The sequence below is a fragment of the Odontesthes bonariensis genome, chromosome 7 (assembly GCF_027942865.1).
Source record: "Odontesthes bonariensis isolate fOdoBon6 chromosome 7, fOdoBon6.hap1, whole genome shotgun sequence".
NCBI classification, from domain to species: Eukaryota; Metazoa; Chordata; class Actinopteri; order Atheriniformes; family Atherinopsidae; genus Odontesthes; species Odontesthes bonariensis.
Window position 1 is genome coordinate 38934390 of NC_134512.1, and position 13382 is coordinate 38947771.

Below are 13382 nucleotides of genomic sequence, written 5' to 3' on the forward strand. Positions count from 1 at the left end.
CACAGCAGCGTCACTAGTGCGTGCCTCAGGAGTCGCAACAAATCCCTAGGTTAAAATTACAGACTTATCACTTTAAAGAAGGCCCATGTTTTATTTGACTTCAACATAAATATAAACATAAACACAAATTAAATAAATTAAACAAGTACAACTCCGTAATTGGGAGAGTGATGGCTCATTATTCAACCGTGCACCCTCACACCGAACAGAGGCGCTTTAACCCTGCGCATTCGCGCACGCGTGCCACTGTGGAGAGGTGTACAGGGCTCCTAAAGCTGGATCTGTCTCTCAGCTGCGGGGGGAACCCTATACGCCCGAAAAGGTATGCAATATTATTATTGCATGCGGGGATCTCCATAACATTGCCCAAAAAAATGGAGTGCCATTTCCAGATGAACATCCAGAGGACCCCGCACCCAGAGATCCACCAGCCTGCACAGCCAAGAGCGCTCAGGAGGAGAGAGGAACTTATTCAGCGATTCTGACTTTCGGTAAGCATTCTTTTATTCAAGGAAAAAAGAAAGGAGAACAACGATTTCTTTCAGCATTTATTCTGTGACTTCAGTGTTTCATTTATGTCTTTCAATGTACTGCCGATAGATTGCATGTGTGTTAAAGCCATCATCCACTTCACGATCTCTGTTTGTGTTTCTAGGACCTCTGTGGTCAACACGGCTGGCCGGTGTGACGCTGCAGACCGGGGGGGCAGAGGCAGAGGCAGACGCTTCGGATGTTGACGGGGCCGCGTATTCGTCGCGCGGGTCAGGTTGCCCGGATGCCACTTCGGATTCATCTGTGAATGAAAAATATTAGTTTGATTAGGAACCTCATTTATGTTGAAAATTAAAGCAACTGTTTTATTTAAACGTCTTGGGTGTGCAGTCATTCTTACCATTCTCGAGCTCTGACATGGGCGCATCAGTGTCAAGTTTCGTAGCTCCGATCAGGACAGCCACCCTCTCCTCCAAGGCACTCAAATCCAAACTTGGACCCCCCGACCCCCCCCCCCCCCTCCTCCCGTTTGTGACATGCTGCGTCGGAGAGCTGCGACCTTCTTTTTTGGCCAATTTCATATCGGACCACTTCTTCCTAATCTTACTGGAGAAAAAGTAAAACATCGCTCAATTTTAGATTTAATTTAATCTGGAGTTTATCACATTTTATTGACCATCACAGTAGGGGAAAATACATACCTCGTCCGGTCTGCGATTTACATCGCCAACGCTGTTGACAGCTGGGACGGCTGTCAACGCTGTTGACAGCGTTTCTTTGCCGCCTTTCGTCTTTCCATGTCGCAAACTCTAGAGGTGCGGCCTCTCAGCCCCGTTTTGTAGAAGGCGTGGTTAGGATCATTACGATGGATTTCAGCCGCTGGATTTATCAACAGCCGCTCGATCTTACGATGGGATTGGTGTGGTACGCATGTTCTGTAAATCTCACTTGAACCTCTGCGTACGACGAGTTCTCCGCTCATATCTACGATGCTTTCTACGACGGCTTGATAAATGAGGGCCACTGAGTGTTTCAGCTGATCTGAGGCTTTCTGAGAGTTTGTTCCAGACATGTGGAGCATAGAAGCTGAATGCAGCTCCTCCATGTCTGGTTCTGACTCTGGGAACTGATAGAAGACCGAATCCAGATGAGCTGAGGGGTCTGGAAGGTTCATCCTGGGTCAGGAGGTCCCTGATGCATTCTGGTCCTGGACCATTCAGAGCTTTATAGAGCAGCATCAGAACTTTAAAGTCTATCCTCTGATGGACAGGCAGCCGGTGTAAAGACCTCAGAGCTGGACTGATGGGGTCCAGTTCTTTGGTCTCAGTGAGGACTCGAGCAGCAGAGTTCTGAATGAGCTGCAGTTTTTAGGTAGACCTGTAAAGATGCTGTTACAGTAACCAAGCCGACTGAAGATGGATGCAGGGACTAGTTTTTCCACTTTAGTCTGTTTCTCTTTCGAACGCCTCGTTTTTAAAGCTTCACCAACGAACTGACCTCAGATCAGTGTCACATCCCCACAAGCAGCGGTCAGTTCTTACAAAAGGAAGAAGGAAACTGTGCGGCCTGAGATGCTGTTAAACATGAAGTTTTAAACATTGAACAGCATTAAAGCATTAAACATCCGTCCTAAACTGGATAAAGGGAACCGCCGTAGCAGCTCAAATCCATCAGCGTTTCAACTAAAAAGGCAAAAGCTGCTGGGAGCTCAGTTTCTAAAACAAGAACACTTTTGAGCTAAATAAGCTTTTAAAGTGGGGGATGGGGTTCCCAGTAAACTGGCACTGAATATAAATATGACACACATGTGCTGTTTTTGTTGGGATGCACAGATTGTGGAATGCTAACGTAAAACAGGATCACTTTAAAAGCCAATAATGATTGTGTTGTGAATTATTTTCCACTTTAAAACCAAGAAAACAATGAAATGTGCTTTAATAAAAGTATTTCATCACACTGTATTAATTAAAAGAAATGTTTCCAAAGACTTTTTTGCCTTTTAAACCAACTCAATGACTTTTGAGCCCAACTAACTTAAATCTAAATAAATCTGGTCTGGCTGCTGCCATCCACTGATCTTATCCTGAATATTTCTCTTCTTCAGTGCGATTTTAAAGCTTTTTGGTGTTTGATAACGCTTTGCCTCCACATTGATCATCCTCTGTCTGTCACACACCAACTACGCCCCCTGGTGTTCAATGTGAGGAGATCCATTTCTTTTCACGGGGACCTTAAAACTTAATTCCATCCAGTTTTACCGAGCTCGTGCCTGTAATTACTGATGTTACAGAAACAGCTGCGAGGCAACAGAAGAGATGCTGCAGGAATATCACACATGATAAAAAAATAAAATAAAATAAAATAAAATAAAGCCTCTGAAGCTCAAACAAGCACCTAAAAAACGGAAAGTTCTGATGAAGACATGTTGTGTGTGGGTTGCAGAGTTCACTTCGGGCATCATTCTGCAGGGAGCGCCACTGTAGGGCCACTTAAGCATCAGCGTGGCAACAAAAACCTCCTTTTCCTTCTTAATTAATGAGATTATAGCCCGTTTAATTCAGTTTGTTGAGAAAACGTGACAGAATTTAAACAGATTTGTCTGAAACTAACAATGATGTGACATCAGGAGGACCTACACGATCTAATGTTGCATTAAAACAGGACATAAATATCATATATATATGTATATATGTATATGTATATATATATATATATATATATATATATATATATATATATACACACACACACACAGTGAACCCTCGCTATAACGCGGTTCACCTTTCACGGTCTCGCTGCTTCACGGATTTGCATCGTGCATTGTGTTCTGCATTCTGATTGGCTAAACAGTCTCTCCGCTTCTTCTCTACCTGTGTGTCAATAACGTTGCGGTTTAATATGTACACGTACACGTTCATTACAGTTCTCAAACATAATCGATGGTGGCATGTCGGTATATAAAAATCTTTTTGCCCAGAAGAAAAAAAAAGAGCAACAACAACTACTGATAACTATGTTCTTCTCTCGAAAAAACACACCTGCACCGCGGGCTTTAGAAGAAAAAAACGCTACAGAGCGGAGTCAGGATGCAGCGGCTCAGTCAGAAGAGCAGTGAAATACACACGAGTCACTATTTGTCCCACTGTACTTTGTATTTCTTTTCATAATAATTTTTCATTTTCTCCCGTTCTAATCCAATGACTCGGGTCGCGGTGGGCGGCGCTGATCTCCGCAATTTGAAGCCTTCAGTTCGTATTGATGATTAAAATGATTATCTTACAGTACAGTAGTTATTTGTAAAAAGTACTTTTATTTGTTAAACAAATGCTTGGACCTGTAAAAAGGTTTTGTTCTTTGGTTTCAATGCATTATGCAGTATTTCATTGTATAATAATTGTAAAAAAAAATAAAGGTTACTACTTCACGGATTTCGCCTATCACGGGTTCTTTTTGGAACGTAACCCCCGCGAAAAACGAGGGTTCACTGTGTGTGTGTATGTATGTATATATATATATAGGAACGACGGCTCCGATATATATATATATATATCAATCATCAACAGAAGTACTATTGAGCTGAATGTGTCAATAAATGCCATCAGTATTAAGTTATTTTTCTTTTAAACAAGATCCAACCCAGGATGAGAGAATAAATTATTTGATCTATTAATTACATCACAAAAAGCTACTTATTTAAGGTCTTAAATTAGACGTCAGATTCAAAAATTTTGGAGCCAAGTCTTAAAGTATATCTCTCAGATATACCTTTATGTCCTCAGGTATGTATATTAGGCATTTACGCAGATGACTGTACTTTATCCTGTAAGGAAAGAAAAATGGTCGACCTTTGTTTACTGCAGACCAAACGCTGTGTTGCACTATGCTGGAAGAATGTTGGTTGCAAAACAACTAAACATCAAGTTTGGCTCTTGAGAAACTGACGTATATTGTTAAAAAGAGGGCTTCTGAATTTTATGACATTTGGAGGATGTTTCTGGAGCTGTTGAGGGAGAATGAGAAAATGAAAAGTATTTGGTTGGTTGTTGGGAGTGCAGGCTGCAGCCTACATTTTGAATACTTTTTTTATTTATTTATTCTTTATTTATCATTATTATTTTTATTTATATGTGTTTATTTACTTATTTATTTTTTATTCTTTTTATTGTTTCATATTCATTGCACAATGACTTGCTGTCTAATTACTGTAGTTTGTTGTATCTTTTTTGGTCATTCGACTATTATTTTCTTTTCTGCCATGTGTTTTGGATGTTTGAACTGTTGGTTGTTATATTGAACTGTTGAACTTTAAATAAATATCCAAAGCGCTGCAGATGCTCTGTGATCCTACACATGTGGGGCAGATTTAATAAGTCTGGGTGGTGGATGTGGGCAGTTTCCGGTCGTAGGTACCTGAGGTGCAGACAGCATTGTGGCCACCAGGCCCATCCCCATGCTGAGAGTCTGGCTCTCTATCGGGTTCCCAACGTTTGGCCCGGAGGCCGGATCCAGGCCCACACAGGCCCTCTGGAGCAGGGACACCATGAAGTCCACCACCTGCAGAGGGGACAAACACGTCCACCGCAAAGGTTAAAGGTCAGAGAGGAAAGGACAGAAAGACGAAATAAAAAATATCAGCTGGTATCCAGAGGAGTTCATGGTGGACTCAATGGCTGCAAGGTGCCCAGGTCCTGTGGCTGCAGAACCAGCCCAGATCATCAGCCCTCCACCGCCGTGCTTGACAGCTGGTGTGAGGTGTTTGTGCTGATATGCTGCGTTTGGTTTCCTCCAAACGTGCTGCTGTGCATCATGAGCAAACATCTCCACTTTGGTCTGGTCTGTCCAAAGGACATTGTTCCAGAAGTCTTGTGGTTTGTTCAGATGCAGCTTTGCAAACCTAAGCTGTGCTGCCATGTTCTTTTTAGAGAGAAGAGGCTTTCTCCTGCAGCCCTTCCACACAAGCCATACCTGTTCAGTCTGTTTCTAACTGTGCTGTGATGACCTTTAACCTTTAACATGCTGACTGAGGCCTGCAGAGTCTGAGATGTAGCTCTTGGGTTTCTGACCTCGGGGTGACCTTTAACCTTTAACATGCTAACTGAGGCCTGCAGAGTCTGAGATGTAGCTCTTGGGTTTCTGACCTCGGGGTGACCTTTAACCTTTAACATGCTGACTGAGGCCCGCAGAATCTGAGATGTAGCTCTTGGGTTTCTGACCTCGGGGTGACCTTTAACCTTTAACATGCTAACTGAGGCCTGCAGAGTCTGAGATGTAGCTCTTGGGTTTCTGACCTCGGGGTGACCTTTAACCTTTAACATGCTGACTGAAGCCTGCAGAGTCTGAGATGTAGCTCTTGCGTTTCTGACCTTGGGGTGACCTTTAACTTTTAACATGCTAACTGAGGCCTGCAGAGTCTGAGATGTAGCTCTTGGGTTTCTGACCTTGGGGTGACCTTTAACCTTTAACATGCTGACTGAGGCCTGCAGAGTCTGAGATGTAGCTCTTGGGTTTCTGACCTCGGGGTGACCTTTAACCTTTAACATGCTAACTGAGGCCTGCAGAGTCTGAGATGTAGCTCTTGGGTTTCTGACCTCGGGGTGACCTTTAACCTTTAACATGCTGACTGAAGCCTGCAGAGTCTGAGATGTAGCTCTTGCGTTTCTGACCTTGGGGTGACCTTTAACTTTTAACATGCTAACTGAGGCCTGCAGAGTCTGAGATGTAGCTCTTGGGTTTCTGACCTTGGGGTGACCTTTAACCTTTAACATGCTGACTGAGGCCTGCAGAGTCTGAGATGTAGCTCTTGGGTTTCTGACCTCGGGGTGACCTTTAACCTTTAACATGCTAACTGAGGCCTGCAGAGTCTGAGATGTAGCTCTTGGATTTCTGACCTCGGGGTGACCTTTAACCTTTAACATGCTGACTGAGGCCCGCAGAGTCTGAGATGTACAGAACAGATGATACTTTCTTTTTCACACACGTGTCTCTCTTACAACGAAAACATATAGTGAATATACAGACTAAAAATAAGACACGATCCAGTGAAGCGAGGCCCAGTTATCAGACTATACAAGAACGCAGACGAAGCAGACATGCTATATCTGGTGTGGCAGCATGACTCGATGCGGCCTGCTTCCATTATCAGAACTCCCACTGGGCTGCAGACTGATCTCCAGATATGTTGCACAAGCAGAGATGTGGAGGCGGGAGGCCGAGCCGCAGTCTCAGGACAAAGTGGCTCTTTACCAACGGTTTCAGACATTTTTTATTTGCTGCTACAGTTTGTTTTTAGGTTTCTGGACTAGTTTCTGAGGGAAAACCACATCAACCAAACGGATCCGCAGTTCAGTTCTTCGGTTCCAACATTCAGTTTTTGGTCTTGTAGAACACGTTTGCCTTGATAACGACTTTGCCGACTTTTGTCAGAATGCCAACCAGCTACATGCTAGATGCTAACTGGACCAGCTAACGGACGAGCCTCGTCTTGGTTGGGTCGTGTCTCTCTGAAATAGTTTTGTTTTGGGAAAATCGGATCTCTTTTGAGACGCTTTTTATTAGATACCGAGCAGTGAAACTGCAAGGACCCTGTAAGGTTTCTTCTTTCTTTCTTTCTTTCTCTTTCCAAAAGGTACTCCAAAACTCATGAAATTTTGCGAGCACCACCTGCCAGTCGACGACATGAAAGACTCTAAACTTGATACTTTACTCACCTGTGAGGTCTTCCTCAGCAGCTGTGTGTGCTGCAGACACTCCACCATCGCAGCCAGCACCTGGAGCAGGGCCAGCCTCCGGGCTCGTCTCTCAGCTCGGCCCAGCAGCCGCCGCTCCACCTCCAGCAGCGTCATGGCCGACACGTCCACCTCCTCCTCATCCTCGTCCCGTGGCTCTTCATCAGCTGCGGCGGCCCAGCTGGTCAGCTCCTGCAGGGGCAGCAAACAGAATATAACGCACACCGAAAAACCGGCTGAAACCTAAAAGGTCCGACAAACCTCCATATGAGTAAGGATTGAGAAGACAAAGCTCGACTAATTAAACATTATTAAAGTATTAAACATCCTATCTTCAACATGTTAGTTAGATAGATAGATAAGTACTTTATTCATTCCAATTTGGGAAATTATTGTGTTGCAACAGCATACATTTAACAAGCAAATAGAATAAATAGAATAGAAATAGAATAGAAATAGAATAACGTTATACATTTGGTTTCTAAGGAGCAGAAAAGAAACTTTCTCTTCTGATAAAGCTGCCTCAGTTGACCTTGAGTCGTGTTTATTCATGCTGCTGCAGACTGACCTCCCATGATGCTCTGCATACTGTCTGATCGATGAGTATGTAGTATGTAGTATGTAAGTATGTAGTATGCAGCATGGAAGTATGTAGTATGTAGTATTGAAGTATGGAAGTATGCAGTATGTAAGTATGTAGTATGGAAATATGGAAGTATGTAAGTATGTAGTATGTAGTATGGAAGTATGTAGTATGTAAGTATGTAAGTATGTAGTATGGAGGTATGCAGTATGCAGTATGCAGTATGTAGTATGGAAGTATGCAGTATGCAATTTGTAGTATGGAAGTATGTAGTATGCAGTATGTAGTATGTAGTATGGAAGTATGCAGTATGCAGTATGGAAGTATGCAGTATGTAGTATGGAAGTATGCAGTATGGAAGTATGCAGTATGCAATTTGTAGTATGGAAGTATGTAGTATGCAGTATGCAGTATGTAGTATGCAGTATGGAAGTATGCAGTATGCAGTATGTAGTATGGAAGTATGTAGTATGCAGTATGTAGTATGTAGTATGGAAGTATGCAGTATGGAAGTATGTAGTATGGATGTATGGAAGTATGGAAGTATGTAGTGTGTAGTATGGAAGTATGGAAGTATGTAGTATGGAAGTATGTAGTATGCAGTATGTAGTATGCAGTATGCAGTATGTAGTATGCGGTTTCGAACACAGCCTCTCACTGTAGTTTTCTACCTTTCTGCAGGTGTTTGGCTCCAAAGCTAAATGTTTTGGACTTTTTTTTTTTTTTAAACATACCTTTATATTGTTTTTAACACATAACAACTTACAAAACACTCCCATCCCACCCCCCACCCAATAGACAGCTTATAAGGGCGCAAACAGAAAATACAGGGTACATTAATTAGTAAACAAAATAATAAATAAAATAAACAACAACAGATAAATAGACATATCACAAATAATTTAAGAGAAAAATGTTTTGGACTTTTGAACCCGTAGGATCTCAGACTGGGGGTTCTGGTGGCAGACGGCTTTAAAAACACGCTCGTTTCCACGTCACCTTGGTCTGATCTGTTCGGCGCGCCCCCGTCTCACCTGCAGCAGCTCCAGGAAGAAGTCGCCGGGCAGGTCCGAGTCCCCGAGCTCAGCCAGCAGCTGCATCAGACACTCCAGCCTCCACTGCTCCCCCGACAGCTTCTCGTACATCTCATCGTCCTCGTCTCTGGGAGAGGAACACAGAGGTCAGAGGTCACCGACGGTCAGAGGACTTCTCAGAGGACGAGCCGGCCATGAGCGCCACCACCTGCTGCCGATCTGGCTGCAGCTGAGCGCGGCGCCTCCATCCCCGCCGGCGGTGAAGCAGAAGCCTGCCGCCACGTCGTTCCTCCGGCCCTGCAGGCCCGACAGCTGCCTCAGCGCAGACAGCGCCGCAGGCGTCTCAGCGTGGCTCAGGTACCACAGCAAAACCTCCCGACAGGGGGCGCTGTGGAGCACAGAAACACCGCGTGAGGATGCAGAGCTGCAGTAACTGGGAAACGTATTCAGCTGAATAACTTTGGACTCGTTGATCCAAATTTCACAAATGAGGCATCGTTGGAATCCTTGGATCATGACGAGGCCGATTTTTCATGAGTGAAGCAAGCAATTCTCAACTAAATACACATTAAAACAATTTTAATGGTCATTTTGACCTCAGAGACGTTTAAAACACTGTTTATCTGGTATGATGATGATGATGAAGTCAGTTTCAGCTGCAGTGAGAGGCTCATCTCTCTGCGCTGCAGGACTGAGAGGTTCAGAAGGTCCTTTGTTCCCACAGCCAGAAGGCTTTTTAACAGTGACTGCTGAGTTCTTCTCAAATTGATTGATTGATTTTTTTTAAATTATTATTTTAATTTAATTTAATATTCATTTGTTTATTTAGTCATTTATTATTATTATTAGTTAGTACTAGTAGTTTTTTTTTTACTAGAATTGGTATTATTATTTTTGTTGTTAATACAATCATTGTAAATATTTAAAAAAAATGTTGAGCTTCTTGACTAATTTGAATTTCCCCCATTGGGGGATGAATAAAGTATTTTTCTATTCTATTCTATTTTATTCTATTCTATGTTACCGACAGGAAATCAACTGTGGAGTTACTGCGTCACAGCAGAAAGGTTGAATACAAACATTCCATCACATTCCATCACATTATGGTCATTCTGCAGACGCTTTTATCCAAAGCGACTTACAATCAGTGTGTTCCACATCGGTAGGCAAAATAACTTCAGGTCACAAGAAATCATAAGTGCATTTCCTTCCTAAACCAAACAGCTAAGAGCAGAACTAGTGCTAGAGTAAGTGCAGTAAGTTAGGTACCGAGACAAATGGGAAAACAATTTAGAAAACAAATAAGTGCGTAGGAAGCTGGGATTCTTCTTGGTTGTAAGTAAATCAAGTGCTTCAGATAATACCATTCCACAAAAAACATGGAAAAACCTTTAAAGTTAAACAAGTAATTTATTGAGTTCACAACTATGTGTGAATTCTCTTATGCAGAATGCAACACTTTTTCTAAAAATCGGCGCATAAATGTGTAAAAATGTGTAAAAGCAAAAGATTTCCACATTTATGTGTGTAAAAGCTTCACGTGTTTTTTTGCACATATGACTTTAACATAAATAGAAAATACCTCCCAAGAATCAAGAAGCAAATGAGGCCAGCAGGAAACCCGGGAGGTTAACAGCTCCGCTTTAAGATTAAAGAAACAATAAAGCTTCAGGGAGCTCACAAAGCATGTGGAGCGGGTGGTCGCCATGAGCTGAAGTGGTTAAAGTGACACTAGAGAAGTTAGTGAACCTTAAAACTGTGTGCTTCTGACTAGGGATGGGAATTGATGAGATTTTTACGATGCCAGTTCCATTTTCGATTCTGCTTAACGATTCGGTTCTTTGTTGGTTCCCTTATCGGTTCTCATTTGGAGAAAAAGGACAACAAACCGGTCGATTAGCATCAACTTTGTTTAGTTTAGAAGCAACACGAGTCATGACCTCACAAACCCAACAACGGTGAGGTCCACATTGGTCTATCCTGGCCTGGGTAATTGAACTCTTCCTGCTCTGGTGAAAGGAGAAGCTGGAGGTAGAGGTGAACTGGGGGTAGTACCACCAGCCTCTGGCTCTGAGCCAGTCAGGCTCTGTCTCTCATGATTTCATCTAAATGTAATGCCTGAGAAGGCATTCATTTAACCTTAACCGTTACTAACAGCAGCTTTTACAATCAGGCAAATGGTGCTAACATGATAGACAGTGTTTGTGAGTTAGTTACCTGCAGTGTTAGCCGAGGACATGCTAACGTTGCTGGGTTCAGATTCACCAACGTTAATCATTCATTCATAGTTACTGCATGTTGGTAGTATTTCCTCCCTTTGGTGAAATAGTCACTTTGCAAGTTGCCCTGTTGTCGTCTTTTTTAGGGATGTGTAACCAAACTTTCGAGCGTTTGTACCGCTTGGGCGCCATGTTTACTGTTGGCTGCTGGCTGCGCTGGACTCGCCACGCAACGCTGCGTGGTGACGTCATTCGCGCCCACTGGGATTGATAAGGGAATCGTTTGCAAAATCGCCAAACAATTCCAAGGAATTGAAACACTGGGAACCGGTTCTCAACAAGAACCGGTTCTCGATTCCCATCCCTACTTCTGACTCATTTGGAAGTGCATCGACCTGGCTGAGATGCCACAGGTGGTTTCCTGCCCAAAAACAACACACTCGTGAGCGAAATATTTCATATCTGCAGCGTGAGTGTGGTTCATCTGCATCTCAGAGCAGGGCTGTGATCATGTTGAGTCTGAGGGGTTAATGAGCTATAAAACAGCAGTTTTATTTCCTCTCTGAGACATTAAATCAGAACCAAAGATGGTGAAGAAGAGGACACGTACCGGAGGTGGGAGACATTCTGTTTGGTGAAACAGGAGAGTGTGAAGATGACCGGGAGAACTTCTTCCAGCGCCGCCAGGAGAGTCGCTGACGGGCTGTTTCCAACCACCCAGATCTGAACGGGACACAACAAAAACAGCGTCACATCGCTGCACATCAGCAGTTTGTTTGCCTCGAGTCGGCTCGAAGGCTTCAAGGAAGGAGTTTGTCAGAAGTAGAAGCAATGACTCCATATGTCTGCGTAGATTCTCAGCCCCGTGGTGATGCTGGAGGACTGAATGAGGGCAACGGGACTTCTTCTGGGTCCTCAGCTAAGCTGGTTGGTGGGTTTCAGTCGAGAGTAAAGGAAGCAGGTACTTTGAATGCTTGAAACATGCAGATATAAATGTAAACGCAGAATATAAGTTTGTACACCTCTAAAAAGCTTGAAAGTCTGAGCAGCTTTATCCTTCAGCACAGCCTGAACCCCCTTGGAGAAGTTCTAATGTGTGCGTATCATTTATTACAGGTTAAAACATTAATCTTATGAAATAACTGCACTTACATTGACCTGCAGCTTTATCTGAAACATGCTGATTAGTAATGTTAACACACAGAGAGCGGGACACAGGTTGGGTTTAAATTGAAACTTTGGAAAGACCTTTTTATTTTAAACTTGCAGCACAAAAAAATAAGTTTATCACATAGTTATGTTGAGAAGACACGAAGTGAACCGTGTCTTTAAAGGCGATTCTTACAGTGTGTGTGTGAAAGCGTGAGCCTTGTATTTAGTGTGGTGCATGAACCCAATAACCCAAAGATTCGGTACTGTGTGACGACAGCCATTTATTCTTTATTAGAGGAACTTTTTACAAATAAAACCACGATACGGGACAAAGAATAAAATTATTCAGCTGAGTGATTAAACCATCTTTAGACATTTTAAGATAAATAAGAGCTCTATTTTTTTTTTTAAAGCGTAAAGTAATTTTATTTGGTCATTATAATATATAACAAAATATAAACATCAATCGATTTCTTTGATTATGTAATGACCAAAAGGGTCTAGGCTGAAGTAAAAAGAAACTTATTGTGCCTCGCCCTATTACACACGTTATATATGATTCCAAGAAAACAAGACGAGCAAACACAACTGCAGCCGATATTTTACAGCTTTACAGAAAACATCTGAACATGACAGAAGATTTAAAGCAAAACAATGTCCATCAATCATACTACAGCTTTATAATTTTAAATTAACAATGATTTATACCTTTTTTTTTTAATTTTCTACTGTTTTAGAACGTTTTAAGTTCTCATTTAGCTTATTCCACACACTAACACCTTGTATAGAAATACAAAACCTTTTTTTATTCGTTCTAGTTTTAATCTTTTTGAATATACCCGTTCCTCTGAGTTTATACCGACTCTCTCGCTGCTCAAAGAGCTCCTGGACTGGTGATGGGAGCATGTGATTATACGCCTTGTACATCACTACGGCAGTGTTCAATTTAACAAGATCAGGAAATTTTAGTGCGTTTTGGTTAATAAAAAGAGGATTTGTTGGTTGTTATATAATTAACTTTAGTAACAATTCGGATGGCCTTCTTTTGAAGTAAGTAGATATTATTTATATTTGTTTTATAAGTGTTTCCCCATATCTCCCCACAGTAGTTTAAGTATGGAAGGAATAAAGTGTTATAAAGAAAATAAAGTGATTTTAGATTTAATAAAGTTTTCAT

General features: G+C 42.3%; 1 protein-coding gene across 1 annotated transcript in view; it reads right to left on the minus strand.

Moving 5' to 3' along the window:
* The window catches only part of tango6 (transport and golgi organization 6 homolog (Drosophila)), a 47701-nt gene that overhangs the window by 22538 nt on the left and 11781 nt on the right, over nt 1-13382 (minus strand). Inside the window, exons 8-12 of the mRNA XM_075470766.1 lie at nt 11664-11776; nt 9043-9222; nt 8835-8961; nt 7200-7409; nt 4903-5046 (exon numbers count right to left, since the gene is read on the minus strand). Coding sequence (XP_075326881.1) covers nt 4903-5046; nt 7200-7409; nt 8835-8961; nt 9043-9222; nt 11664-11776 — 774 coding nt within the window. The remainder of the gene's footprint in view (nt 1-4902; nt 5047-7199; nt 7410-8834; nt 8962-9042; nt 9223-11663; nt 11777-13382) is intronic.